Source organism: Saccopteryx leptura, chromosome 1 (genome assembly GCF_036850995.1).
Source record: "Saccopteryx leptura isolate mSacLep1 chromosome 1, mSacLep1_pri_phased_curated, whole genome shotgun sequence".
Classification (NCBI taxonomy): domain Eukaryota; kingdom Metazoa; phylum Chordata; class Mammalia; order Chiroptera; family Emballonuridae; genus Saccopteryx; species Saccopteryx leptura.
In genome coordinates this window covers 174,169,181-174,197,020 of record NC_089503.1, presented here as the reverse complement: position 1 = coordinate 174,197,020, position 27,840 = coordinate 174,169,181, and the positions used below count along the sequence as shown (strand labels likewise).

At 40.6% G+C, this 27,840-nt stretch overlaps 1 protein-coding gene and 1 non-coding gene across 7 annotated transcripts in view; one reads left to right on the top strand and one right to left on the bottom strand.

Moving 5' to 3' along the window:
* The window catches only part of TAF1A (TATA-box binding protein associated factor, RNA polymerase I subunit A), a 60,470-nt gene extending 36,403 nt beyond the window's left edge, over positions 1–24,067 (top strand). For all 6 annotated transcript variants that reach the window (XM_066380808.1, XM_066380798.1, XM_066380835.1 and 3 more), the window contains 8 exons: positions 3,842–3,955; positions 5,567–5,765; positions 10,664–10,794; positions 14,452–14,610; positions 18,011–18,077; positions 19,110–19,233; positions 21,757–21,911; positions 23,678–24,067. In XM_066380808.1, coding sequence (XP_066236905.1) covers positions 3,842–3,955; positions 5,567–5,765; positions 10,664–10,794; positions 14,452–14,610; positions 18,011–18,077; positions 19,110–19,233; positions 21,757–21,911; positions 23,678–23,790 — 1,062 coding nt within the window. In that variant the 3' untranslated portion in view covers positions 23,791–24,067. The remainder of the gene's footprint in view (positions 1–3,841; positions 3,956–5,566; positions 5,766–10,663; positions 10,795–14,451; positions 14,611–18,010; positions 18,078–19,109; positions 19,234–21,756; positions 21,912–23,677) is intronic.
* On the bottom strand, positions 9,722–9,797 carry TRNAV-GAC (transfer RNA valine (anticodon GAC)). The gene has a single exon. It is a non-coding gene; the product is annotated as a tRNA-Val (tRNA).
* Positions 24,068–27,840: the final 3,773 nt, after the last annotated feature.

Here is a 27,840-nt window from a genome sequence, read left to right as displayed (position 1 = left end):
ACAGTCAGACAGACTCCCGCATGCGCCCGACCGGGATCCACCCGGCACGCCCACCATGGGGCGACGCTCTGCCCACCAGGGGGCGATGCTCTGCCCATCCTGGGCGTCGCCATGTTGCGACCAGAGCCACTCTAGTGCCTGGGGCAGAGGCCACAGAGCCATCCCCAGCGCCCGGGCCATCTTTGCTCCAATGGAGCCTTGGCTGCGGGAGGGGAAGAGAGAGACAGAGAGGAAAGCGCGGCGGAGGGGTGGAGAAGCAAATGGGCGCTTCTCCTATGTGCCCTGGCCGGGAATCGAACCCGGGTCCTCCGCACGCTAGGCCAACGCTCTACCGCTGAGCCAACCGGCCAGGGCCGTTACTCTGTGATTTTAAAGGAGACTAAAAAAATCTGAGCTCTGAATTCTCAGATTTCCTAATATTCATTTATTCTAATAATTCATCCATCTTTCCTCTTGTCATTATTCTCCCCTCCATGTAGGATGCTATTTATCCATCTTTTCTTTTTTTTTAATTCCTATGTCCTACTGACCTCACAGTGATAAGCTTGTCTTTCTCTCCCTCCCTCCCTCCTCCCTCCCTCCCTCCCTCCCTCCCTCCCTCCCTCCTCCCTCCCTCCCTCCCTCCTCCCTCCCTCCCTCCCTTCCTCCCTTCCTCCCTTCCTCTCTTCCTTTTTATTTTGTGACAGAGAGAGTTAGAGAAAGGGACAGACAGAAAGGGAGAGAGATGAGAAGAATCAATTCTTCCTTTTGGCACCTTAGTTGTTCATTGATTGCTTTCTCATATGTGCCTTGACTGGGGGGCTACAGGAGACTGAGTGATCCCTTGCTCAAGCCAGGGGCCTTGGGCTCAAGCTGGTAAGCCTTGTGCAAATCTGATGAGCCCACGCTCAAGCTGGTGACCTTGGGGTCTCGAACCTGGGTCCTCCGCATCCCAGTCTGATGTTCTATCCACTGTGCTATCACTCGGTCAGGCTTATTTATCCATCTTAAAATTATCTCTTGACCCCATCTTGCCCTATAGGCTGTGCCCCATTTTTCCACTCTCCCTTTCAGCAAATGTGTGTGTACCTGTTCTCCCCAAGCAGTCTCCAGTTAGGCCCCCTGACCACCAACTTCACCATTGCTACCAAATTGCTTTGTGAAGGTCAGCAGTGATCTCCGGGTTGCTGAATCCAGAGGCCGGTTCTCAGCTCACCTGACTTGATCTATCAGCAATAGTAGATCACTCCCTCCTGTGTGATAAACTGTCTCCATCTGGCTTCCAGGACACTGTACTCCCAGTTTTCAGTCCTGTCTCGCTGGCCATTCCTCTTGTCTTTTTTTCTGACTGCTCCCAGAACGTGATCCATAGTCTTCTTCTTTTTCTCAGCTCACTCTTGATCTGAAGGAGATCAATATAGTCTGTGGCCCTGAAAATCTCTCCTCGAGTCCAGATCCTCCCCACATCACCGCCTGAATTACGATGGTCATATCACACGAACAATCTGAAGAGGATCTTCTGATCTTCAGCATCACACCTAATGTTCCTCACCTCAGATGATGTTATTTATGTATCTATGGCTAAGGCCGTACTCTGGAGTCATCTTTCTTTCATATCCCATATCCATAACAATATCCTGTCAGCTCTGCTTTTTGATTCCCTACAGTCCGAACACATCTCACCACCCCCATTGCTGCACGTTGACAGAAGCCACTAGCATCCCACTTAGATGACTGTTTTCCCTTTTCTCCTCCTCGTCTATTTTCAACATAGCAACCAGTGATCCTTTTTTAATTTTAAAAATAGTTTTATTGAGATATAATTCACACACCATACAATTCACCCATTCACTGTTTTTTCATATAGTAATGGAGATGAGCAACTATTACCACAATCTAAAGTTGAACATTCTTGTCCCCCCAAGAAGAAATCTTGTACCAACTTGCATTCAGTCCTTGTTTCGCTCTTCACCCCCGAGCCCATGGCAACCACTAGTCTCATACTTTTTATTCTGGACATTTTATATATAGTAAGTGGGCTCATATAATGTATGACCTTTGTGAGTGAAGATTATAGACCCCATGATTATAGGCTCTGTAATCTTCATACAACACCAGTGAGGTTAACTCTTTGACAGTTTGGCATGAAATTTCTGCGGACCGGTGGTTTAAAACCACTGCCTTATCCTTCTCCATTTTTTTCCTATAATAGTTGCCAATTTATTTATTATGTTTCTGGCTTACTGTCTGTCTGTATAGTAGAATGTAACTTCCAGAAGGGCAGGGATCTAGAACAGTGCCTGGTATATCCTGTTCAGTATAAAACAGTTTATCTGCAAATAACTTCACATGAAAATCTCAAATAGCTTTTATGAATAAGGAACCATTGTATGACGTAGATATCTAATAGAGCCAAAAAAAAATTTTGAAAGAAAATGTTCCCATTGATTGAAAATTTAGTTTATGGACTAAAGTTTTATACATCTTGAAAACACTGGACAAATTACAGGCTCTTTTTGTTGAGAGTTTTCTAACATGAAGGCATTGGATCAGTGGTTTCTAGACACTTGTTTGGCTCTGTTTGAATTATTTAGGGCTTCTGTTGAAAACACAGATTCCGCTGGTCCACCCCAGTTCTACTCAATCAGAGTCTGAATCCCTGCAGTATTTATTTTTAACAGATAATTCTTATATATAACCAGGTTTGAGTATAGCTCTGATGGGTAATCTCCAAGTTTTTCTTTAAGCTCCAAAATACTACCGTTTAGCATTCTACAAATGAAATCTTGGTCTCTTTCTAAGTTGGGAAGATGAGTTTTATGATTATACCAATCAATTTGTATATTTACAGAAGTAATTGGTTTAAAATTCACTTAAACTTACCTTAAGGTCAGTGTTATGGAGTGACCTTAAATTGGGCTAAGAGAAATAAGATTCACTGTCATGAAAAAGAAAAGCTCCAAGCTCTGTTACTGAAGTTTTGGTACCCTGGGAAGAAAATGTATTTTACTAAAATTTGTATTTGATAAAAAGGTCTTAAGTTGGAGTTCTCGATATAGATTACATATAGTCAATAGTTATAAATCTTTTTTTTTTTCTGAAGTTGGAAATGGGGAGGCAGTCAGACAGACTCCCACATGCGCCCAACCAGGATCCACCCAGCACGCCCACCAGGGGGCGATGCTCTGCCCATCTGGGGCGTCACTCTGCTGCAACCAGAGCCATTCTAGCACCTGAGGCAGAGGCCATAGAGCCCTCCTCAGTGCCCAGGCCAACTTTTTGCTCCAATGGAATCTTGGCTGTGGGAGGGGAAGCGAGAGACAGAAGAAGGAGAGGGGGAGGGGTGGAGAAGCAGATGGGCGCTTCTCCTGTGTGCCTTGGCTGGGAATTGAACCCGGGACTCCTGCACGCCAGGCCGATGCTCTACCACTGAGCCAACTGGCCAGGGCCAATAGTTATAAATCTTGTGATCTCAGGAACTATCTAGTCTATTGCTCTCATGAGACCAAGAGTAGTGAAGAAGCCAATGTTAACAGAACCCAAGTTTTCTGATTTTCCTCTTATATCAGTTAAAATTTTTAACTTCTGAATGAATCTTAACTGCCTTCCTTTTTTAGACTACTAACTTAAAAATGGCACTTCTATAATTACCTGGTTTTTTAATTTAATTGGAAAAGATTTTATCACATTTGACACAATATTAGTTTCTCTGGGTGAAATACAGTAAAACGTTGACAGAAGCAATAAGAAAAGAAATTATAGCTTGCCTTTTAATGTTGTAATTAGAAAAAATAGGTTTCTGAGACATACATTGGTTAAGGCAAAGATTTTATATTTGCGTTACTAATTTCTGTTTTGACAGATTATTTGGAAACTTGGAAGTGAAATTCTCTATTACCACCCCAAAAGCAGCATGGAGACTTTTAATACCTTTGCTGACAGGATGAAAAATATTGGTGTCATGAATTACTTAAAGGTAAGAATGTAGGCTGTGTGAATTCACCTCTGCCGTGTTCATTTTAACAGAATAGCTTATCTCGGTGATAAGTTAGATAGTCAGGAACAGGCATGGATGGGAGGGTAAGACACCTGGGTAAATACGAGCAGCTGAGAGAAAGCAGCCTGTAGAAGCATTAATTTCTTCATTTTCTGTTGCCTAACTTGTTCTCTGAGTGACATACCTCTCTTTGTATACAGCTAGCTGCAAAACCAGTCTTCGGGGATGGACTGGTGTTCATTATGGTGAGGGGCCACAGTCTCACCTTTTGCCTAAGTCATTAGAGTGCTCTAGGAATTGGCACTTTTGCAAAAGGACAGAGCTAAACAAATTGGAAATTCTAATACCACATGAAAATGTTATTTCCCCATATTTATTGAGATAGAATTGACATATAACATGGTGTTAGTTTAATGTGTACCATGTGATGATTTGATATTCATATAGGTTGTGAAAGAGTTTTCAAAATAAGGTTAGTTAACACATCCTTTACCCCACATAATTACCATTTTATTGTTGTTCTGGTGAGAACATTAAAGCTCCACCCAGCGATTTTCTACCATGTGCCACAAGAATTTTGAAAACATTGTAATATCTGACTATTTAGTCAGGGGCACTGACCTCTTTTCCCTTGGGTTGTCTAATAAAAAAAAATGACAACCACCAATACAACAATATCTGTCCAGTGTGAAAGAACCAAAATTATACCTATTTTTTTGTTAGATCGGCAAAAAATATATTTTTTGGTGTGCTGCAGAATTTTAGTAATTAGTTTATGTGCCATGAGATGAAAAAGGTTGAAAATCACTGTTCTACTCTTGCAGTGACTTTTAAGTATACAATTCAGTGTTATGAGCTATAGCTACAATGCTGCACATTCGATGCTCTGAACTCATTCATTAACTGAAAACGTGCACCCTTTGACCAGCGTCTTCCCATTTCCTGCATCCTCTGCCCTTGGCAACCACCAGTCTACTCTCTGCCTGTGTAGCTTTAAAGTAGCATCTGAGCCAGGACACTCTGTGTCACTGCCCAGGTTCTTCTCACTAGATCACACTGTCTTCTTGTAAGCTTAGATAGTTTTACTCTCGTTTACCTCGTGTTGTTTCATGTATCTTTCCTCTTTGCTGGATTGAAGTTTTATTTTTTATTTTTTTATTTATTTTTATTGTGACAGAGACAGAGAGAGTCAGAGAGAGAGAGACAGATAGGGACAGACAGACAGGAATGGAGAAAGATGAGAAGCATCAATTCTTCCTTGTGGCACCTTAGTTGTTCATTGATTGCTTTCTCATATGTGCCTTGACCGGGGACGGGGGGACTACAGCAGACCGAGTGACGCCTTGCTCGATCCAGATGAGCCTGTGCTCAAGCTGGCGACCATGGGGTCTCGAACCTGGGCCCTCTGCGTCCCACTCCGATGCTCTATCCACTGTGCCACCGCCTGATCAGGCTGGATTGAAGTTTTTGATGACCGACACAGTGTTGTTACCTCTTTTGTGTCCTACAAAGTCTTAGTCCAGCCTCTATCATATGTTTACTAAGCTTTCTGGTGAATGGTTATGTAAGGATGTCTTCTCATTGTTGCAGATCTCCTTACAACATGTGTTATACCTTCTGCACCATGGGATGCTTGACGAGGCTAGCAGAAATCTCAGCCAGGCGGAGACATGGAGATATGGTGACAAGTCATCTTCCCAGAAGGTGCTGATCAACCTGATTAAGGCCTATAAAGGGCTTTTTCAATATTATTGTTGGTCTGCAAACAAGATGGAATTGTCCAAGCTTGGTGAGTGGGTATGAGTGGATTTTCATTATGGTGACAAGACAGAGGGACACAGGGTCTTCAGGAGTAATCTAATCCACCAACTTCCCAGCTGAGCTTTATCCAGATGTTACAGAGAACAGATGTTTCTCTAGATGTAAAATTCTCACTCATCCTTTATATTTCTAGTATATAAAAAAGCTTTTCAGACAAAAATGAGACAATGTATAAATTAAGTTTGTGACCATTTTAGATTCATTGCTTTTTTAAAACATGGTTGCCAAGAAAGGTGACCAGTTCCTTTAGCAGGCATTATAGCATAGAATAAATGTTTCTTCTGGTGAGTTTAGAATGGGGTTTAGTGTGTTTTATAACATTGTTTCTCAGAATAATATGTATAAAGAATAGAACATGATAAAGTTGTCTCATCTCTGTACAAAGGTCATAACAGAACATTTTCTTGATCTACTGATTGTACTAAAAATTGATCGCGTGTCCTTCTCAAACTGAGTCCCCTTTCTCTCACTTTTCAGTGGCGATGGTGTCCTGTCCTAGCCCCATGTTGTGTTCTCAGAGCTGTAGATTTTCTGCATTTTCTTTCTCACGTGTGTTTTTTCTCCATCGCTTTTCTGGGATTAACCCCTTTTTTAAAAAAAAAAAATTTTTTTTTAATTCATTTTTAGAGAGGAGAGAGAGGGAGAGAGAGGAGAGAGAGACAGAGAGAGAAGGGGGGAGGAGCTGGAAGAATCAACTCCCATATGTGCCTTGACCAGGCAAGCCCAGGGTTTCGAACCGGCGACCTCAGCATTTCCAGGTCGATGCTTTATCCACTGCGCCACCACAGGTCAGGCTTAACCCCTTTCTTTTTATGTTCCCATTCTCTCTCCAAATCTCAGTCCTGGGGTTCACATCCTGCATGGAAAGTAGTGTTCCCTTCTTATGCTTATGAGATAAGTAGTATTTTGTTGGTCTCTGGTCATATGATTTACTAATCTTAACATTCCCTTCCTCTTTCCTATTTTTGCTTTCTCCCAAGACACTTCCGATGCGCCATCTTCGTCATGATACTCTTGTGGAGACTTCCTTATCTAGAATGTCCTCTGCCCTTCAAGACTCAATAGACCCCTTATTCTTTATGCCTTAAACCTGACATACCAGCCACATGTTCAGCCTATGTTATTTGCTTCTTCATTTCTTGCTTTTTAATTTTTCTAATTTTTTTCATATGTATTTTATGTTGTAGCTCCATGTTTCGATCAGTCCATCTTTTGAGGTCCCATATCTGTCCTCTGTTTCTTTAGTTAACCTTGCCATAATGCCTGCTTGAATTCTTTTTTTTTGTTAAAGGCTTGTTGATGTTGATTAGGTAAGTTTTCAAGTCAATATTTACTTGCTTCTCACCCATGTTTAGGTAGAACTTAAGCAAGCCTTTGATGATGACAGCGGTTGGAACCTGGCACTTACACTGTCTCCCCCATGGACAGAAGCTCGGTACCTTCATGCTCCTGACGCTCTGTTCTCTAGCAGCAGGAGATGAAGATATGATCATGCTTGGGGCTCTTTAGATGATTTCCAACCTCAAATGTCCATTTCACAGAGAAAAGTTCTATATAACTAATCTCATAAGAACATAACCCATGAACAAATGCTTAGAGTTGTCTTAGAATAACTTCCCCTTGCTGCTCTGGTCTGTCCTGGTTGTATTTGATGCATGTGGTGACTGTGAACCCTTTTCCATAGTAAGTTCACACCCAACTTACACTTACTCAGGGATCTGCCTTTTTTCCTTTAAAATTTTTTTCTGTATCAGTTGTTACCTACTTTACCCTTATCACTAATTTCCAATTCCATAGTGATACTTACTCAGTGAGAGAATGCCAATCCCTCTTTTGGATGGATTACTTTCTCGGCTGAAAATTAGCATTGGTACCAAAGAGTATTTTGTTCTCATTAGTTGTTGCTTGTGAAGACTGAGAATTTTTTTTTTAAACCTTTAAGATTGTGAAATGTATAGTAAGTCCTCACTTAACATAGGTGCTGAGTCTTTAAGTGAAATGACATGCAACAAAACCAATTTTCCCAAAGGGTGATTGATGTAAACAAGTTCCTATGGCATGTCATCAACATTATAACAAAATGACATTGAACCAAGATGTTATTTGAGGACCTGCTGTATGCAAAAGTGAATAAACAAATACGATAGAATGAATAATTATAGAACATCCATGTCACTGCCACCCAGATGAAGGAGCACGACACTGCTGTCACCTGAAAGTTCCCCATGTGCCTTCTGATCACACTTTCTCCCATTCTGTCTCAAGAAAACCACCGTCCTGACTTTAATTGTAATCACATCCTTGCTTTTTAAAAGCCTTTCCCACTCATATGTGCATCTATAGACAATGTAATTAAGTTTTGCCTATATCTGAATGTCACAGTTGGGTTCATACTTTGTATATAAAGTCTTTTGAGACTTGCACATTTTGTTTAACATTAGTGTTAAGATGCATCCATATAGTTGAATTAGCGTTAGTTATGTTAATTCTTATTGTTTTAAAACATGTCATTGTATGATATTCATACAATTTATTTCTTCTATAGATTGATGGCCGTTTAGATTAGTAATAGTTTTTGGCTGTTGTAAATAATGCTGCTTTCAAATTCTTGGGCATGTATACTAGTACAAACACGTAGATATTTCTAGAAGTAGGACTTGTCACAGAGTATGTACATTTTCAGCTTTAGTACGTATATAATAGGCTGAACTCTTTCCAAAGTGGTTTTCTTTCTTTTTTTTTGACAGAGACTCAGAGAGGGATAGATAGCGACAGACAGGAAAGGAGAGAGATGAGAAGCATCAGTTTTTCGTTGCAGCTCCTTAGTTGAATTAGTTCATTTATTGCTTTCTCATATGTGCCTTGACTGTAGGGCTACAGCAAACTGAGTGACCCCTTGCTCTAGCCAGCGACCTTGAGCTCAAGCTGGTGAGCCTTGCTCAAACCAGATGAACTCGTGCTCAAGCTGGTGACCGCAGGGTCCTCTGTGTCCCAATCCAACACTCTATCCACAGCACCACCGCCTGGTCAGGCCAAAGTGATTTTCAATTTATGCTTCCCTAGTAGTCTGGTCAGGGTTTTCTTTTGTCTGTAATCTCTTTAATATGTTATTGACTGATTTTTTGTATCACCCAGTTTGTAAGGTGTAGTGATCCCTTATGTTTTTTTAAAAAGACAATTTTATTGAGACCTGAGGTATAATTCTTAATACCATTCACCATCTTAAAGTGTACAAGTCAGTGCTTTGTAGTGTATTCACAAAGCATTGCGCATCCATTACCATAATCAGTTTTAAGACATTTTTATTACCCCAGAAAGAAATCCTGTGGCCATTAGCCATCACTCTCGATCCCCCAGTTCACTTCACTTGGTAAATCGGGCTTTTCCAAGTCCTGCGTGTGACGCAGTGCATGACACACTGTCCATGGGCTGAGAAGAAGTGAGGGGAATGACGTAGGCACTGAGATTCAGTGGGAGGTGACTGTGGACCTTCTGATGATGTTTCAGAAGGAGGGTGATCTGCTTCGTGATCTCTGACCGCTGAGCCATGATAGTATCAATAGCGGGATATTGGGAGCAGACAGTGTCAATGGCTGTTAATCCTTTTTTAATTTTTTTTTTTTTTTTTTGTATTTTTCTAAAGTTGGAAACAGGGAAGCAGTCAGACAGACTCCCGCATGCGCCGGACCTGCGCCGGACCGGGATCCACTGGGCACGCCCACCAGGGGGCGATGCTCTGCCCATCCGGGGCGTCGCTCTGTTGCAACCAGAGCCATTCTAGTGCCTGAGGCAGAGGCCACAGAGCCATCCTCAGGGCCCGGGCCAACTTTGCTCCAATGGAGCCTTGGCTGCAGGAGGGGAAGAGAGAGACAGAGAAGAAGGAGAGGGGGAGGGGTGGAGAAGCAGATGGGTGCTTCTCCTGTGTGCCCTGGCTGGGAATCGAACCCAGGACTCCTGCACGTCAGGCCGACGCTCTACCACTGAGCCAACCGGCCAGGGCCTGTTAATCCTTGATGATTGAAGCATTCTTTGCTACTCATAAAACTTCATGAACTGTTTGTTTCTGGAATTTTCCATTTAACATTTTTGGACTGATTGAGGGTAAATGAAACAGCAAAAAGTGAAACCACAAATAAGAAAGGGACTACTGCCTGACCAGATGGTGGCACAGTGGATAGATCATCGGACTGGGATGTGGAAGGACCCAGGTTCGAGACCCCGAGGTCGCCAGTTGAGCGCGGGCTCTTCTGGCTTGAGCAAAAAGCTCACCAGCTTGGACCCAAAGTCACTGGCTCCAGCAAGAGGTTACTCAGTCTGCTGAAGGCCTGTAGTCAAGGCATATATGAGAAAGCAATCAATGAACAACTAAGAAGTTGCACGCGCAACGAAAAACTAATGATGCTTCTCATCTCTCTCCATTCCTGTCTGTCCCTGTCTATCTCTGCCTCTGTAAAAAAAAAAAAAAAAAAAAAAAGGGACTACTGTAGTGAATCCTCCAAATTTTTTCTTGAGCATGGTATATGTATTCCTTTTTATCTGTTGCTGGATTCAGTTTGCTCGTATTTTGTTGAGGATTTCTGCATCTATATACCTAGAACTATTGGCCTATACTTTTCTTTCCTTGTGTTGTCTTTGTCCAGTTTTGGTATCAGGGTAATACTGGCAGAGAGGATGAATTGGGAAGTGTTCCCTCTGTTCTTTTTTTGGTGGGAACGGTTTGTGAAGAACTAGTTTTATTCTTTAAATGTTAGAATTCACCAGTGAAGCCATCGAGGCCTACCCGTTTCTGGTGGGCAGTTGTTGATTGCTAGTTCACCAGAGGTCTTCAGTACTGAATGATTCTTAAAATCTCTTGTCTTTGAGCAGATGAGGATGATTATGCTTGCAGCACAGCATCTCGGGACATGCTCAGCCACAGTGAGAAGGCATCCATCAACTTTGATGCATTGATTAAGGTTCCTGGATTGTGGGACCCTTTTGTGAAGAGTTATGTAGAGGTGAGTAGACTTTTCAGAGTTTTATTAGTTTCCCTATTCTCTGGCATTCATCCATATTTTTTTTTTTTTTTTTTTTACAGGGACAGAGAGAGAGTGAGAGAGAGGGATAGATAGGAACAGATAGATAGGAACGGAGAGAGATGAGAAGCATCAATCATCAGTTTTTTTTCGTTGCGAGACCTTAGTTCAGGGCTCCCCAAACTTTTTACACAGGGGCCAGTTCACTGTCCCTCAGACCATTGGAGGGCTGCCACATACAGTGCTCCTCTCACTGACCACCAATGAAAGAGGTGCCCCTTCCGGAAGGGGGGCCAGGTAAATGGCCTCAGGGGGCCGCATGCGGCCCATGGGCCGCAATTTGGGGACACCTGCCTTAGTTGTTCATCAATTGCCCTCTCACATGTGCCTTGACCGTGGGCCTTCAGCAGACCAAGTAACCCCTTGCTCGAGCCAGCGACCTTGGGTCCAAGCTGGTGAGCTCCCGCTCAAACCAGATGAGCCCGCCCTCAAGCTGGCGACCTCAGGGTCTCAAACCTGGGTCCTTCCGCATCCCAGTCCAACGCTCTATCCTCTGCGCCACCACCTGGTCAGGCTCATCTATAAATTGTGGGTTACCTGTCCTTCTTCTTTTTCTTCTTTCTTTTTCTTCTTTCTTCTCCTTTTCTTTCTTCTTCTCTTTCCCTTTCTTCTTCTTCTTCTTCTTCTTCTTCTTCTTCTTCTCCTTCTCCTTCTCCTTCTCCTTTTCCTTCTCCTTCTTCTTCCTCTTCTTCTTCCTTACTTATTTTTTCTTCCTTCTTCTTCCTTATCCTCCTTCTCCTCTTCCTGCTCCTCCTCCTTTTTCTTCTTTTTTTAGCAAGAGGAGGAGTGGGGCAGACACAGGGACTGACAGACAGGAAAGGAAAGATGAGTCGCATCAACCCATAGTTGCAGCAACTTAGTTTGTTGATTGTTTTCTCATATGTGCCTTGACCAGGGGACTTCAACCAAGCCAGTGACCTTGGGCTCAAGCAAGCAACATTTGGGCTCATGGGGTCATATCTGTGATCCCATGCTCAAGCCAAGGACCCTGTATTCAAACTGGTGAGCCCACACTCAAGCCAGCAACCTCAGGGTTATGAACCTTGATCCTCAGCATCCCAGGCTGACGCCGTATCCACTACGCCACCGCTGGTCAGGCTGTTCAGTGCTTGTTCAAATCAGCCCTTGATCTAATCAGTCTTTGACCCAATAGGCTTTGATCTACTCAGCATTTTGATTTATCAGTCTCTGATCTAATTAGTTCTTGATCAGCATTCAGATTGAACAACTCTTGATCTAATCAGTACTTGTTTGATCAAGTCTCTGTTCTAATCAGTCTCTGGCTTGATAGCACTCTGATTCAGCCAGCCCTTAATCCAATCAAGTCTCTGATCTATTCGGTCTGTGATCTAATCAGCATTTGCTTAAATTGGTTCCTGATCAGATTGGCTCCAATCTCATCAGTCTCTGATTTATTTATCTATCTATCTATTTATTTTAATTGGGCCTTGATATAATCAGTTGCTGATCTACACAGTCTCTAATATGATTAATCCTTGATCTAATTAGATCTAATCCATTCCTGATTTGGTCAGTGTCGGATCTAATCAGTCTGCAGAAAGTTCTTAAAATGAAAGGATCTGCGGGCATATTTTTGATGGCAACAAAAAGAACAGCAATGAGGTGACTATTCTTGCCAAGTAGGTGAGGAACCTAAGAGTAGACAGTGGGGCTGTAGCATTCTGCAGGCCACGTCTCCAGAGTCAAATTCTGATTAGATCAATAACTGTAAGCCTAATCTCTATTGACCAGAAGGATACTAATGTTTAAAATTTATTTAAAAAAAAAAGTGGGTATGCAACAGAACTAAATGACAAGATAACCTGGAAATGTTTTCTTTGAATATATGTACCCTGATTTATTGATGTCACCCCATTAAAATAAAATTTTAGGGGCCCTGGCCGGTTGGCTCAGCGGTAGAGCGTCGGCCTAGCGTGCGGAGGACCCGGGTTCGATTCCCGGCCAGGGCACACAGGAGAAGCGCCCATTTGCTTCTCCACCCCTCCGCCGCGCTTTCCTCTCTGTCTCTCTCTTCCCCTCCCGCAGCCAAGGCTCCATTGGAGCAAGGATGGCCCGGGCGCTGGGGATGGCTCCTTGGCCTCTGCCCCAGGCGCTAGAGTGGCTCTGGTCGCAGCATGGCGACGCCCAGGATGGGCAGAGCATCGCCCCCTGGTGGGCAGAGCGTCGCCCCTGGTGGGCGTGCCGGGTGGATCCCGGTCGGGCGCATGCGGGAGTCTGTCTGACTGTCTCTCCCTGTTTCCAGCTTCAGAAAAATGAAAAGGAAAAAAAAAAAAATTAAAAAAAAAAAATAATAAAATTTTATTTATTAAAAAAAAAACATACCACAAATGAAAATAATTTAAAAATTTGTAACTCACAAGGTATTAAAAAAAATTTATTTTAAAAAATGATATAATGTCTCTTTTTGGTCTGAACAATTTTTGTTTCTTTTTCTTGTTTCCTGTAAATGTTACTTTGTGTTTATTTTTACCACTGGATAACATGTCATAGTCCAATATTTATAAAATCAATAGCAATATAGTTGTAAATCTCAAGTCTATATTATTTTTTTAACTCTATATTATTATTATTGGGCTTAAAAGAAAGTAGAAAGATCTTTTATGATTTGATGGATTATATAAGGGAAAGGGACAGACATCTGAAATTAGGTCATAGTATATTGTATGAAGAATCGTGGCTTTTAGGAAGTTCATAAGGACGTCCTGTCATCTCAGAGTCATTGTGGAAGGACAGGGCCTTGGCACTGGGCCCTAGGAATAAGTCATCAAAATGATTTGTTTTCTGAATGTTTTATGAGTGCTAAGATGATCATTGTGTTGTCAGAAGATACTCTCTGGCTTGATCAGGCGGTGGTGCAGTGGATGGAGCGTCAGATTGGGACGCAGAGGATCCAGGTTTGAGGTCGCTCATCTGGTTTGAGCAAGGCTCACCAGCTTGAGCCCATGGTTGCTGGCTTGAGCAAGGGGTCACTTGGTCTGCTGTAGTCCCCCCTGCCCCCCGCATCAAGGCACATATGAGAAAGCAATCAACGAACAACTAAGGTGTCGCAACAAAGAATTGATGCTTCTCATTTCTCTCCCTTCCTGTCTGTCTGTCCCTGTCTATCCCTCTTTCTGTCTCTGTCTGTCTCTGTCACAAAAATAAATAAATAAGTAAAATAAGATAATCTCTGAAACCAAATGCTAGTGAATGTGGAAATTCCTTGGTAAAGGTGTGAATGAGATGAGAGGAATTCCCATGTACTTCTTTCATGGCTGAAGTTATATAGGGCACTGAAAAAAAGACTGGTCTTTTTTCAGTCGTTAATGTGCTCTGCTTTGGGCACTTTATTTCTTATAGGAACAGTTCTTATATGAAGTTGCTGCAGTTTTCAGTAACAAAGTATGAAAAAAATAGAAAACCACATAGGCCTTTATTGTGAGTGATCACATGACTACTGTCTCCCATACAATAAATACTGTTATTTGCTTTTATATTTTTTGTACCCCTCAATAAGTTGTGCATTACCTTTCAGATATCTTATAGAATTTAGCTAAAATATTATCTATTTTTGTATAGATGCTGGAATTCCATGGGGCTCAAGATAAAGCCCGCAAGATACTCACTGATTACGCCTATGACGAAAAGTTCCCATTGAATCCCAACGCGCATGTCTACTTATACAACTTTCTAAAGCGAGTGAAGGCACCAAGGGAGAAACTGATAAGTGTGCTTAAGGTATAGAATTTTCTGTCAATGTTTGAACAGGGTTGAACTAACAATTTAAAAGGTTGTTAGTTTATTGCTTTGCAACTTTCATAATATGGCATCCATAGAAAATGACAATGTCTGGGTGGGACACGAAGCTAATCAGAGGAGGCTGTGGGCTCTGGGCCACTCTCCACCAGGTGAGACTGAGGGTTTCAGTATTTCAGAACCCTTTGCCACCCTGCTGGGAAGGTTCTGCATCACTATTTTTTTTAAATCACCTTTCATTGAAATTTAATTTCCATACATTGAAACACTTATTTTAAGTGCACTTAGATGCATTTTAACAAATATATACATCCATGTAACCACCATGATAATTAAGATAGTGAACATTTCCATCAGCCTAGAACAGTGGTCAGCAAACTGGCTCGCGAGCCACATTCGGCTCTTTGGCCCCTTGAGTGTGGTTCTTCCACAGAATACCATGTGTGGGCGCAAAGGCCAGCTTAGGAGTACCCTAATTAAGTTAATAACAATGTACTTACCTATATAGTTTAAGTTTAAAAAATTTGACTCTCAAAAGAAATTTCAATCGTTGTACTGTTGATATTTGCCTCTGTTGACTAGTGAGTTTGCCGACTACTGGCCTAGAAAGTCCATTATTTCTCTTTACACCCACACCCCACCCCCACTACCCACTCCTGGCCCCAGGCAGACACCTGCTCTGCTTTCTGTCACTATCAATGAAATCCGCTCTCTTCTGGAATCTCACATAAGTCAAATCTTAGCATCTGCACTCTTTTTTTTTTTTTTTTTTGCCTGGATTTTCTGGCTACGAAGAATATTTTTTAGATCCACCCATATTACTGTCCCAGTTATTTGTTCCTTATTACTGCTGTGTGGTATTCCATTCTAATACATTCACTTCTGATGGACATTTGGATTTTCTTCACTTTGTGGCTGGTATGATTGCTGCTGAGAACATTCATGTACAAGTCCCGGCATGCACATGTTTTCATTTGTCTTGGGTGGCTACCTAAGAATGGAATTGCTGGAAAGTATATATGTAACTTCTTAGGAAGCTGCCCAACTTTTTTTCTGAAATGACTGTCCCATTGACATTCCCATTGTCAATATATGAAAGATCAATTTCTCCGTATCTTTGTCAACACTTGGTGTTGTCAGTCTTCTGAATTATAGCCATTCTGTTTTGTAGTGGTATCTCATTATTTTAATTTGCATTTCCCTAGTTAGTATTGATGTTGAGCATCTTTTAGTGTGCCTATTGGATATTCCTTTGTCTTGTTTAATTTTCAATTGTTTGTTTACGTATTTTGTCTAGTTGGAGGGTTATTTGTCTTCTTATTGATTTGGAAGCTTTTTTAATATAACCTGGATATAGGTCATCTGTCAGGTATATATATTGTGAATATTTTCCCCCCAGTTTGTGGCTTGCCTTTTTGCTTTCTTAAAACAGTATCTTTCAAATAGCAGAAATTTCTAATTTTGAAGAAGTATAGTATACAGCAGGGGTCCCCAAACTACGGCCCGCGGGCCACACACGGCCCCCTTAGGCCATTTATCCGCCCCCGCCGCACTTCTGGAAGGGTACCTCTTTCATTGGTGGTCAGTGAGAGGAGCATAGTTCCCATTGAAATATTGGTTAGTTTGTTGATTTAAATTTACTTGTTCTTTATTTTAAATATTGTATTTGTTCCCGTTTTGTTTTTTTACTTTAAAATAAGATATGTGCAGTGTGCATAGGAATTTGTTCATAGTTTTTTTTATAGTCCGGCCCTCCAACGGTCTGAGGGACAGTGAACTGGCCCCCTGTGTAAAAAGTTTGGGGATCCCTGGTATACAGTATGCATCTTTCTTTTATAGTTAGTATTTTTTTGTCTAAGAAATCTTTGCCTACCCCAAGTTGATGAACATTCTCTTCTATAAGGATCAAAGTTTATTGTTTTTCATATGACTGTTCCAGCACCTTTTGTTGAAATATCCATCCTTTCCTTGTTGAATTACATTGCTAACTTTGTTGAAAATCAATCAATCATATATATGTAGCCGGAAATCACTATGCTGAACACTTAGGTTCAGGACAAGGTGGACTTGGAGAGATTCCGTTTTTTCTTTTGAAAATTGCAATGTTTGAAATTAAGAACTCAACAGTGAGTTTAATAACTGGTTGAACATAACAGAGGACAGGATCAATTAGTTGTGTAGAAGATATCAGGCTAAAGCAGGGAAAGCAAAAGGATAAAAAGTGCAGAGAAGAGTGTAGACGGACATGGGAAAAGGTGTGACACAGTTGGAGTTACAGGGAGAGGAGAAAGAGCAGGCAAGAACAAAGGACCAAACACAGACAAAGAGAAGCCACTATTTGAAGAGCTAACGGCTAAGAATGTTCTAAAGCTGACCAAAGGGTTCTAGAGTTCTGATAGTTGTTTTTTTTCTTTTTGGATCTGGGTACTGATTATATGAGTGTGTATAATTTGTAAATATTTATTGGATGACACACTTTATATACATATCTATTATATATGCTATATTTGCTATATTTTAACAAAAAGATTTTGAAAAATCTTAAGGGAATTCAGCCATATACAGAATTTTATATGTCATAAAACTTAAAGTGATTTTGTAAGAACCAAGTTTTAATAATATCCTCAATCTTGGTATATTGATCCCGATTGATCTCCTTTTAAAAAACTATTTAGAAGAAAAATAATAGAATTTACTTTTTATTATAGGAGATTACCTCAGTGGAAAGTCGAAGAACCTCAACTAGCACACAGAATGAATTCATTTTTAATATTAAATGTATTGAAATGAGAAATATAACTTAACTTTAAATTTTTTATATATATATTTATAAAAATAGTCCTTTCTGTTCTTAAGAAGAAATGCCTTTACCTTCTCTCTATTGTGTAGAAAGGTTATAAAAATATTTACTTGAATATTCTTACTGTACTGTTTTCCTGAACACAATCTAAAATAGCCACTCCTGTCTTTCTGGGTTTTGTTTTTATACAACTATTCTGTGACCTTTTCTCATCAATAAATATTAATTATCTAGTCTGTGTGATATTGATTTTTCCCCTTTTTTTTCTCAGTCTTGGCTTCTGAAAAATAAAATTAAAATTTTAAGTGTGGTAAACAGTATAAAAAATGTATAAGGAGAAATAAATGTTTCGTCTATTTCTCTCACCCCTCTGATCTTGTTATTATTGATTTTTTAAAAATAGATTTACATGGGACAATTTCTGTACCCAAATTGAAACTGGGTATAAGGATGGTATATTTTAAACCCGTGATTAGCTCACTGAGGGTCTATGTGACAGAAAGAACTGTATTTGCAAGTAAGCTGAAATATGAGAAATGTCTTTTGAATGTGTATATATTACAAAAGTATTCTTTCTTCCAGATTCTGTATCAAATTGTACCGTCTCATAAACTGATGTTAGAATTCCACAGATTACTGCAAAAATCAGGTAGGTCATGTTTGTTTTATATCTCTGTGCAGATAAGCTGTAGACTAAAGGGTCTGCCAACTGTGCCTGTACGCCAAATCCACCGCTCACCTGTTTTTATGAATCAGGGTCTCGGAGCACCACGTCCATTCACTCACGTATCTTCACGTGTTGGCTGCTTTTACAAGATGGCAGTGAGTTACGTCGTTGTGACAGGGACCACACAGCTCACAAAGCCTAAATGTTTACTCTCTGGTCCTTTACAAAAAACGTTTGCTGACCCCTGCTATGGAATGTAGACAGTAGTCAACAAAAGAGAACTGGCTTTAATTTATATAATTCAGCCCATTTTAACCACTACAGCATCACAGCTCAATATAGAGAACAGCATATCTTCCTAGGAAGAAACCAGCCTAACCCTGATAGGTACTGAAACTGCCTCGGTGGCCTTCCTAATAGGGGAAAACGGATATGAAATGCCCAGACAGGGCAGGTTCTTTAAATAAGGTTCTCGGCGTATATGGTTGATCCTTAGACATTATAGGTTAGAACTGTGTGGGTCCAATTATATGCATAATTTTTAAAATAAATACATTAACATATTTTCTCTTCCTTATGATTTTCTTAATAACAGTTTCTTTTCTCTAGTTTACTGTATTGTAAGAATACAGTATGTAATACTTGTAACAGACAAAACGTGTTATTGATATGGCTTACGGTCAACAGTAAGCCATCAGTAAAGTTTTGGGGGAGTCAAAAATTAGACATGGATTTTTGATTGTGGAGGTGTGGGGGTTGACACCCCAAACTCATGCATTCAACTGTGACGCCCATTTAGAGATGAGACCCAGCACTGCGATTTTCAGTAGTGTGGACTAAATTCCTGAGTTTTTCAGGTTCAACACAGGAAAGTAGTGGTACAGTGAATTGTTTTAAACTGTTAACCAAAGTAGAGGGCTTGTGGTTCAGTAATATTTTATCAACAGAACATACTGAGTTAGCTTTGTGTACTGTAATCCCTTATGTGAAGCCTGCTTGTTGTGACCATTGCAGAGAAAGAAGAGCACCATAAGCTGGGCTTGGAGGTGTTATTTGCTGTCTTAGATTTTGCTGGATGCACGAAAAATACAACAGCTTGGCAATATTTGGCAAAATGTCTCAGACAGACCTTAATGGGGTAAGTAACACATGGTATTTATTACTGGATCAGTATAAAAAATATGTCCTGATATTATAGCTGATAGCTGTCACTTTTTAAATGAAGTTCTTTGCATATGTTTTTGGGCTCCTTTTTTAAATTTTTAAAAAAAATTATTGATTTTAGAGAGGTAGGGAGAGAGACAGAAACATCAATTTGTTGTTCTACTCATTCATGTATTCATTGGTTGATTCTTGTATGTGCCCTGACTGGGGATTGAACCTGCAACATTGGCATATCAGAACGACACTCTAACCAACTGAGCTACCCAGCGAGGGCCTGGTTTTGGATTATTTATTTTTATTTTTTAAATTAAATTAATTTTTTTTTATTTTTTCAAAGTTAGAAGCAGGGAGGCAGTCAGACAGACTACTGCATGCTCCTGACCGAGATCCCCCCCCCCCCCCCCCCCGCATCTGGCATGCCCACCAGGGTGTGATGCTCTGCCCATCTGGGGCATTGCTCCACTGCAATCAGAGCCATCCTAGCGCCTGAGGCAGAGGCCATGGAGCCATCCCCAGCGCCCAGGCCAGCTTTGCTCCAATGGAGCCTTGGCTGCGGGAGGGGAAGAGAAAAATAGAGAGGAAGGAGAGGGGGAAAGGTGGAGAAGCAGATGGGCGCTTCTTCTGTGTCCCCTGACTAGGAATCGAACCCAGGACTCCCACACGCCAGGCCAATGCTCTACCACTGAGCCAACCGGCCAGGGCTTTGGATTTTTTGAACTGTGTCTTTTGCTACTTTCTTTTGAGTTCATCAGAAGCAGGACATGCAAAGTCACAAGTAAAACATACAAAAATTCTATCAAGTTTTTTAATGCAAATTTCTTTTAGCAAAATAAGTTCTGTACCACAAATAATGTACTCCTATGCTGTTAGGAAATATGTAGGTTTTCAAATTGGAAATGAGGACTTAGACAGGATCACTCCCACTCTTTGCCAGACTCTTGTAAAGCTATTTGTCATCAGCTTCTGAGATCACGTAGGAAGCAGTTTTCCTCCCTGCGTTTTCAATAATTTTCAGTGGGGTTTTAGGGCCTCAGAAACCATAGGTTATTCATTCAACAAATATTCTTAAGTCCATTGTGAGCTGGCTATCTAAAACAATACCTCTGACCATTATATCATTAGTACCACATTTTTAAGAAAAGAAGGTATAGCCCTTGTCATTTTTACTTGATGAGAAGAAGGTATATCAAAAAATTGTTTTGGCCCTGGCTAGTTGACTCAGTGGTAGAGCGTCGGCCTGGCGTGCAGGAGTCCCGGGTTCCATTCCCGGCCAGGGCACACAGGAGAAGCGCCCATCTGCTTCTCCACCCCTCCCCCTCTCCTTCCTCTCTGTCTCTCTCTTCCCCTCCCACAGCCAAGGCTCCATTGGAGCAAGGTTGGCCTGGGTGCTGAGGATGGCTCCATGGCCTCTGCCTCAGGCACTAGAATGGCTCTGGTTGTAACAGAGCAACACCCCAGATGGGCAGAGCATCGCCCCCTGGTGGGCATGCCAGGTGGATCCCAGTCGGGCGCATGTGGGAGCCTGTCTGACTGCCTCCTCGTTTCCAACTTCAGAAAAATACAAAAAAAAAAAATTTGTTTTATTTATTTATTGTATCCATTTTAGTTGGTTAGGAAATTCATTATGGATGGGAACGTGTTTCCTGCTTCAGATTCGACCTGAACTTGGAGATAGAACAGAGTTGATTATAAAATGTTTGCGGTGTGATATGTTCATATACTCACTGAAAACCACTTTGCAAATCTAAAGCACCATGTAATCTCCTACTAACCATAAGGTTCTTGAAGGCAGAGAAATGTACTGTTCATTTTTTGAACTTGAAGAATTTCCATCATAGGATGCAAATAGGTCCTAAATATGTGCTGTATTTGCTCAATTAAATTATTGATGAACACTTAGCACTGTGTGATTCAACTGTCACACCTGTGTGTTCATGTATATGTATCAAAATGGTGTCTGAATTTGGATAGTAATTCTTAGTAGCATATAAATTAAAATAAGGTTTAATTTAAAATTACTTTTAATTAATGATGATAGCTAACATTTATGGAACATGCACTATGTACCAGACAGTATGCCAAGAGCATTCTCTGAGACTGTTATATCACTGAACCAGTTTAATCCTAATAGCAATGCTATGGGGTGGGTGCCATTAACATCCTCAAGGAGATAGGCTCAGAGAGGTTAAACAGCGTGGCCAGGATGATAGAAGGTCTGAGATTCAATGTTGGATTTTGACCACAAAGTCTTTGCTCTTAACTGCTGTTCTATACTGAGCTGATGGTTTAGTTAAATGGAAAACAGGGCATAGAGATCAAAGGGAACTAAAATTGGTGAGAGTTCACGTGTATCCTCTACCATGGCCAAACTCATCATTGGTCTGAAAGCGTCTTCCTTGTCATTGTTCCACAGACTCTGCTTAAGTTCACATTCTGATGCCATAGACCCATCTCCATTGCTGATATAGACCTTCTGTTTGACATTTTTCTTTTCCAGAAGTCACTTTGCCTGGGTCCAAGAAGAGTGGAGCTCCAGGAAAAACTGGTGGCCACACTTTCACTTCAGCTACTATTGGGCAACAAATGATTGGAAGGAGGATAATGCTTTGGCTTATGAGAAAGCTTTTGTAGCTGGGATATTGTTAGGAAAAGGTACATTTTTTTAAAAATCTGGACATCACTTTTAATGATTTTGAAAGTATAAAGTATGATCATTCATTCATCTTCTAGCTTACATAGAGCGGTATATAAGGATATTAGATGATAGAGAAATAACTTTAATAGAAAAATGAATCCTGGGTTGAGTTCAGGTGATGTGCTGGTAGGAAGCTCAGTGGATTAGAAATAGTGACTTTATGTTGTTGAATATGATTGGTCTTTATGCTCTAACTTGATTATCTTCAGTGGCCATTAAGGTAGGAGCTGAAAACTATTTTCACAACACATAACCATTTTACCATGCTGTATAAAAAGTTTACTGGGATTGTCTACTTTATTAGAAATAGAGAAATATTCTTTTTTGACTGTAATGTTTATTTTTTAAATTAGTATTTATTGATTTTAGAGAGAGAGGAAGGGAGAGAGAGAAAGAGACATCAATTTGTTATTCCACTTATTTGTGCAGTCATTGGTTGATTCTTGTATGTGTCCTGGATGGCTATCTGACATCAAACATAAAAATTAACTCAAAGTGGATTGAATACTTGAATATAAAACCCAAAACAATAAAATACATATAGGAAATTATATGTTATACTAAACCTAGGGACCTTGTTCTCAGAGGGTTTTGTGAACTTGACCCCAAAAGCAAAAATAAATGAATAGGGCCCTGGCCGGTTGGCTCAGTGGTAGAGCGTTGGCCTGGCGTGCAGGAGTCCCGAGTTTGATTCCCAGCCAGGGCACACAGGAGAAGCACCCATCTGCTTCTTTACCCCTCCTTCCTCTCTGTCTCTCTCTTCCCCCCCCGCAGTCAAGGCTCCATTGGAGCAAAGATGGCCCGGGTGCTGAGGATGGCTCCATGGCCTCTGCCTCAGGCACTAGAATGGCTCTGGTCGCAACAGAGCAACGCCCCAGATGGGCAGAGCATTGCCCCCTGGTGGGCATGCCGGGCGGATCCTGGTCGGGCGCATGCAGGAGTCTCTCTGACTACCTCCCTGTTATCAACTTCAGAAAAGAAAAAAAAAAATGAATAGGACTACAAAAAACTAAAAAGCTTCTGCACAGCAAAAGAAATCAACAAAATAAAAAGATAACCAACCAAATGGGAAAAGATATTTGCAAACAATCCCTCTGATAAGAGGCTGATATCCAAAATATGTAGAGAACGTACAACTCAGTGACAACAAAAATAAACAATCCAATTAAAAAATGAGCAGAGGACCTTGAACAGAACTTCTACTGAGGACTAGACACCTTGGCAGGGCTACATGATCTCCAGCCAGCTACTTGCCAGGTGTCTAGACTGACTAGATAATTTCTGATTTTTTCTAATCTATGGTTTGTCCTAGTCCTTAACAGTAAAAGTTTTTGCACACTACGTCATTATTGTTATAGAGGCCTCTTTTGCTCTTGACAAACTAACATTGAGAGGGAATCTATGGTAATTTGCTTTTGGAGGAGGCTCATTTAATATATGAATTATATAATATGCATATCATCTTAATTAGGGTTTGAGAGGCAGGGTAGAAAACACACTAAAGTTTATGCTTTGATTTTGATGGCTCAGAAACATACCCATATGTAGGAAGCAGTACATTTTATATGTAAGGTCTCTGATGAGGTGCTTAGAAGATGTTTGTATAAATAACACAAATCACTTATGCCAGAATTGAAGCAAAATCTAAAATGTAGAAATATATGTGAAGAATTTGATAAGTATTAAAACAATTTTTGTTTATTTTGCTTTGTTTGTTTTTTAGGTTGTAGATATTTTCGGTATATTTCAAAACAAGATCATCTAGCCTTAAGGAAGAAAATAAAGCGAATAAAGAAATTTGTGCAAAAATATAGTATTGTAACTCTAGGACCCTGATACTGAATTTTAGTTATTTCAGATTAGTAGCTACAGTGTAGTGGCTGAATAGATAATTACTGAGTGCATTTATTTATTTGGTGTTTTCAGATAGTTTTACATGGCTACAAAAAAATTATTTTTATGTATATTTTATATTTTCTTTTTACTTTTTGTTATAAACAGCCACACTACCTTTGCTCTCTGTACATAGATACTTCTCCTTTGTGTCCTGTTAAATATAACATTTATTAAAGAATAATCTTCAAATAAAAAATATATTTGTAAACTCAGAGAATGCACTCTGCAACAGTTACTGTTATTTGTAGATAACTTGCCTGACTTTGTGTAATGAAATATCACCGTAGTATTGTTGAATGAATTTATGTTCTTCTTTTAGATTCTGAATGGTCCATATTAGATCCACGTTACTACCCTGAAGAATATTTGTGCGATGAGTTCTGTTGAGGGACTTTGGAAATAGAAAGATTTAGAACAGGACCTTACCCTTTCTCTGGCATTTAGACATGGCCGGGGCTGAGTGACCTGGCAGAGAGGCCTCTTTGATCCCAGAGGACTGATTTGGGTCAGAGGGCAGAGGGGGCCAGCTGCTGTCACCTGGCGCCTGCTTAACTTTAGAGGGTTCTGGGTTTGTTTGTTTGTTTATTGGACTCAGCAATCTGAAGATGGGCTCTAGAACTCCCCTGTCCTCGCCTTTCTCTCGGAAACTAGGTTGCAGCAGTAGGCAGCTGGACAGCGGAGGACACTGCCCGTCAGATAGTGTCCAGGGCCACACAGTAAGCCCAATAGGAAGGCTTGGCTAAGAATCCAAAAACAGCTTTCCTGGAATTTGAGCTGAGCTTTATAACAGCTTGTGAATACTGGTAGAGTGCGTGTTTCTTCAACAATGTCTTGGCTCTTATACATTTATTGTTCAGATAACTAGTATTTGAGTTCCATGAAGTTCAGAGAATGCCCAGTATTTAGACAGCAAACAATCTAGTCTCCCCATTGGCTTAAATTCCCACTAATTTTAAACCATCTGCAAGAAAATTGGATGGTATACTATGCTTTGTCAGTAATTTAATTTAATATTTTATATTTAGTAAAAAATGACTATCACCAAAGAAGTATCCAACCTTTTACTATATGCATATGAGACAAGTAGGTGCCCCACAGACAAATAAACCAAGTGGAAGCTACAGCCTGAAAGGGTCAGTCTTACGTCGAATGTTCATGTATTTATTGTACAGTAAGCAGTGTGGATCAACAATTGAAAATTTTGTTTAGGTTAGAGCCAGTTTCATGAATAATAGTTGCTAACAATGATCAAGCACTTTGGGCTTTCCATTTCATCTTAGCATCACCACACAGCCTATGGCTCATCCCTGTCTTACCTAGAACGGAAGTCGGGTACTCACAGATTAAGTAACTTGTCTAAGGTTGTAGCTAGTCAGTATGTTCACCAGGTCTGTAACACAATCAGTGTGGTCCAAAGACCACACTATTTGTACTGTCTGTACTGACTCGCAGTTTAGTCAGTGTTTATAATGTAGAACATAGAGCTGGGTAGCAGCTCTTTATTTTAAAAAAATTTTCCATATTATAGTTGGCATACAATATTATATTGCTAGGTGTATAACATAATTATTAGACATATACCTTACAATGTGATCACCCCAACAAGTCTAGTACCCACCTGACACCATACATAGTTCTTACAATATTACCAGCTGTATTCCCTGGGCTGGACTTACATCCCCTGTGACTCTTTTCTTACCAGGTATTTTGTACTTCTAATCCCGTGACCTTTTCATCTCGTCTCCCAACCTTCCTCCCATTGACAACCATCAAGGTTCTCTCTGTGTCTGTGAGCTTGTTTTTGTTTTGTTTGTTCATTTATTTGGTTTTTTAGATTTCACATATAAGTGAAATCAGACGGTATTTGTCTCTGTCTGACTGACTTTGCATAGCACAATACCCTCTAGGAAATCATTGGTCTGGTGCTTCCCTCTCTTGGTTATGGTAAACAATGCTGCAGGAACATAGGGTTGCATATCTTTTCAAATTAGTGTTTTGGATTTCTTTGGATAAGTACACAAAAATGGAATTCCTGGGTCATATGGTAGTTTTATTTTTAATTTGAAATTGCCTGCACCAATTTACAATCTGACCAACAGTGCACAAGGATTATTACCTTTTCTTTACATCCACTTGTTTGTTGATTTTACTGCTGGTAACTATTCTGAGAGGTGGGAGGTGCTATCTCATGCTTTAATTTGCATTTCCCTGATGATGAGTAATGTTGAGCTTCTTTTCATTGGCCATCTGTGTGTGTGTGTGTGTGTGTGTGTGTGTGTGTGTGTGTGTGTGTGTATAAGAAACGTGTATTCAGTTCCTCTGCCCATTTTTTAAATTGTATTTTTTGTTGTTAAGTTGCATAAGTTTCTTATGTATTTTGGATATTAACCCCTTATGAGATATGCAAAAATTTTTAGTATGAAATAGTTCCATTTATTTTTTCTTTTGTTTTTCTTGCCCAAGAAGACATACGCCCAAAAAATATTGCTAAGGATGATGTCAGAGTCACAGCCTATGTTTTCATCCAGGAGTTTTATGATTTCAGGCCTTACATTGAACTCTTGAGTCCATTTTGAGTAGATTTTTGTATATGGCATAAGGAAGTGGTCTTGTTTCGTGTTTTTTGCATGTATCTGTCCAGTTTTCCCAATACCACTTATTGAAGAGACTGTCTTTACCCCAGTTAATCTCTTCATCATAGATTAATTGACCATACAGGCATGGGTTTATTTCTGTTCTCTTTATATCAGGGGTCCCCAAACTACGGCCCGCGGGCCGCATGCGGCCCCCTGAGGCCATTTATCTGGCCCCCACCGCACTTCCGGAAGGGGCACCTCTTTCATTGGTGGTTGGTGAGAGGAGCATAGTTCCCGTTGAAATACTGGTCAGTTTGTTGATTTAAATTTACTTGTTCTTTATTTTAAATATTGTATTTGTTCTCATTTTGTTTTTTTTACTTTAAACTAAGATATGTGCAGTGTGCATAGGGATTTGTTCATAGTTTTTTTTATAGTCTGGCCCTCCAACGGTCTGAGGGACAGTGAACTGGCCCCCTGTGTAAAAAGTTTGGGGACCCCTGCTCTATATTGTTCCACTGATCTGTCTGTTTTTATGCCAGTGCCCTATTGATGTCTTAACACAGAATGTGACCTTATTTGGAGATAGGATCTTTACAGAGATCATCCAGTTAAAATGAAATCATTAGGTTGGGCCTTAATCCAATATGACTAATCTCCGTATAAAAAAGAAAAATGTAGACACAGGCATGCACATAGGGAGAGCACAACGTGAAGCCAAAGTCAGAAATTGGGCTAATGTGTCTACAAGCCAGAGAATGCAGGGTACTTCCAGCAGACCCTAACGAGCTGGGGGGCCTGGGACGGATTCTCCTGCATGGGCCTTGGGAAGAACCAGCCCTGCTGACAGACACCTTGATGTCAGACTCTGGCCTCCGGGGTGTGAGACAATGATTTTCTGTGGTTTCTGCCGCCCAGTTTGTCCTTTGTTACAGCAGTCCTAGCAAACTCACACAGTGTGTATATGTGTATGTTTTAAATACCACTTTTGCTTCAAAAGTGGGAGTTCAGCTGATTTCAGCTACTCAGTCTGGTCCCAGTTGGTCCCAGATTTATCCCCAAAATTCATTTAACACTTGGTTAAAATTTGTTCTCTGTTCTTGCCCACCTGGACCTTATCTAAATATCTCTTCAGCCTTCATTAAGATTTTCTCAGCCCCCTAGACCCCTGGTCATCAAACTGTGGCTCGTGAGCCACATGCGGCTCTTTGGCCCCTTAAGTGTGGCTCTTCCACAAAATACCACGTGCGGGCGCTACCTCTATAAGGAATGTACCTACCTATGTAGTTTAAGTTTAAAAAATTTGGCTCTCAAAAGAAATTTCAATCGTTGTACTGTTGATATTTGACTCTGTTGACTAATGAGTTTGCCAACCACTTCCCCAGACTGATCTCATCTCTCTCCTTAGAACCCC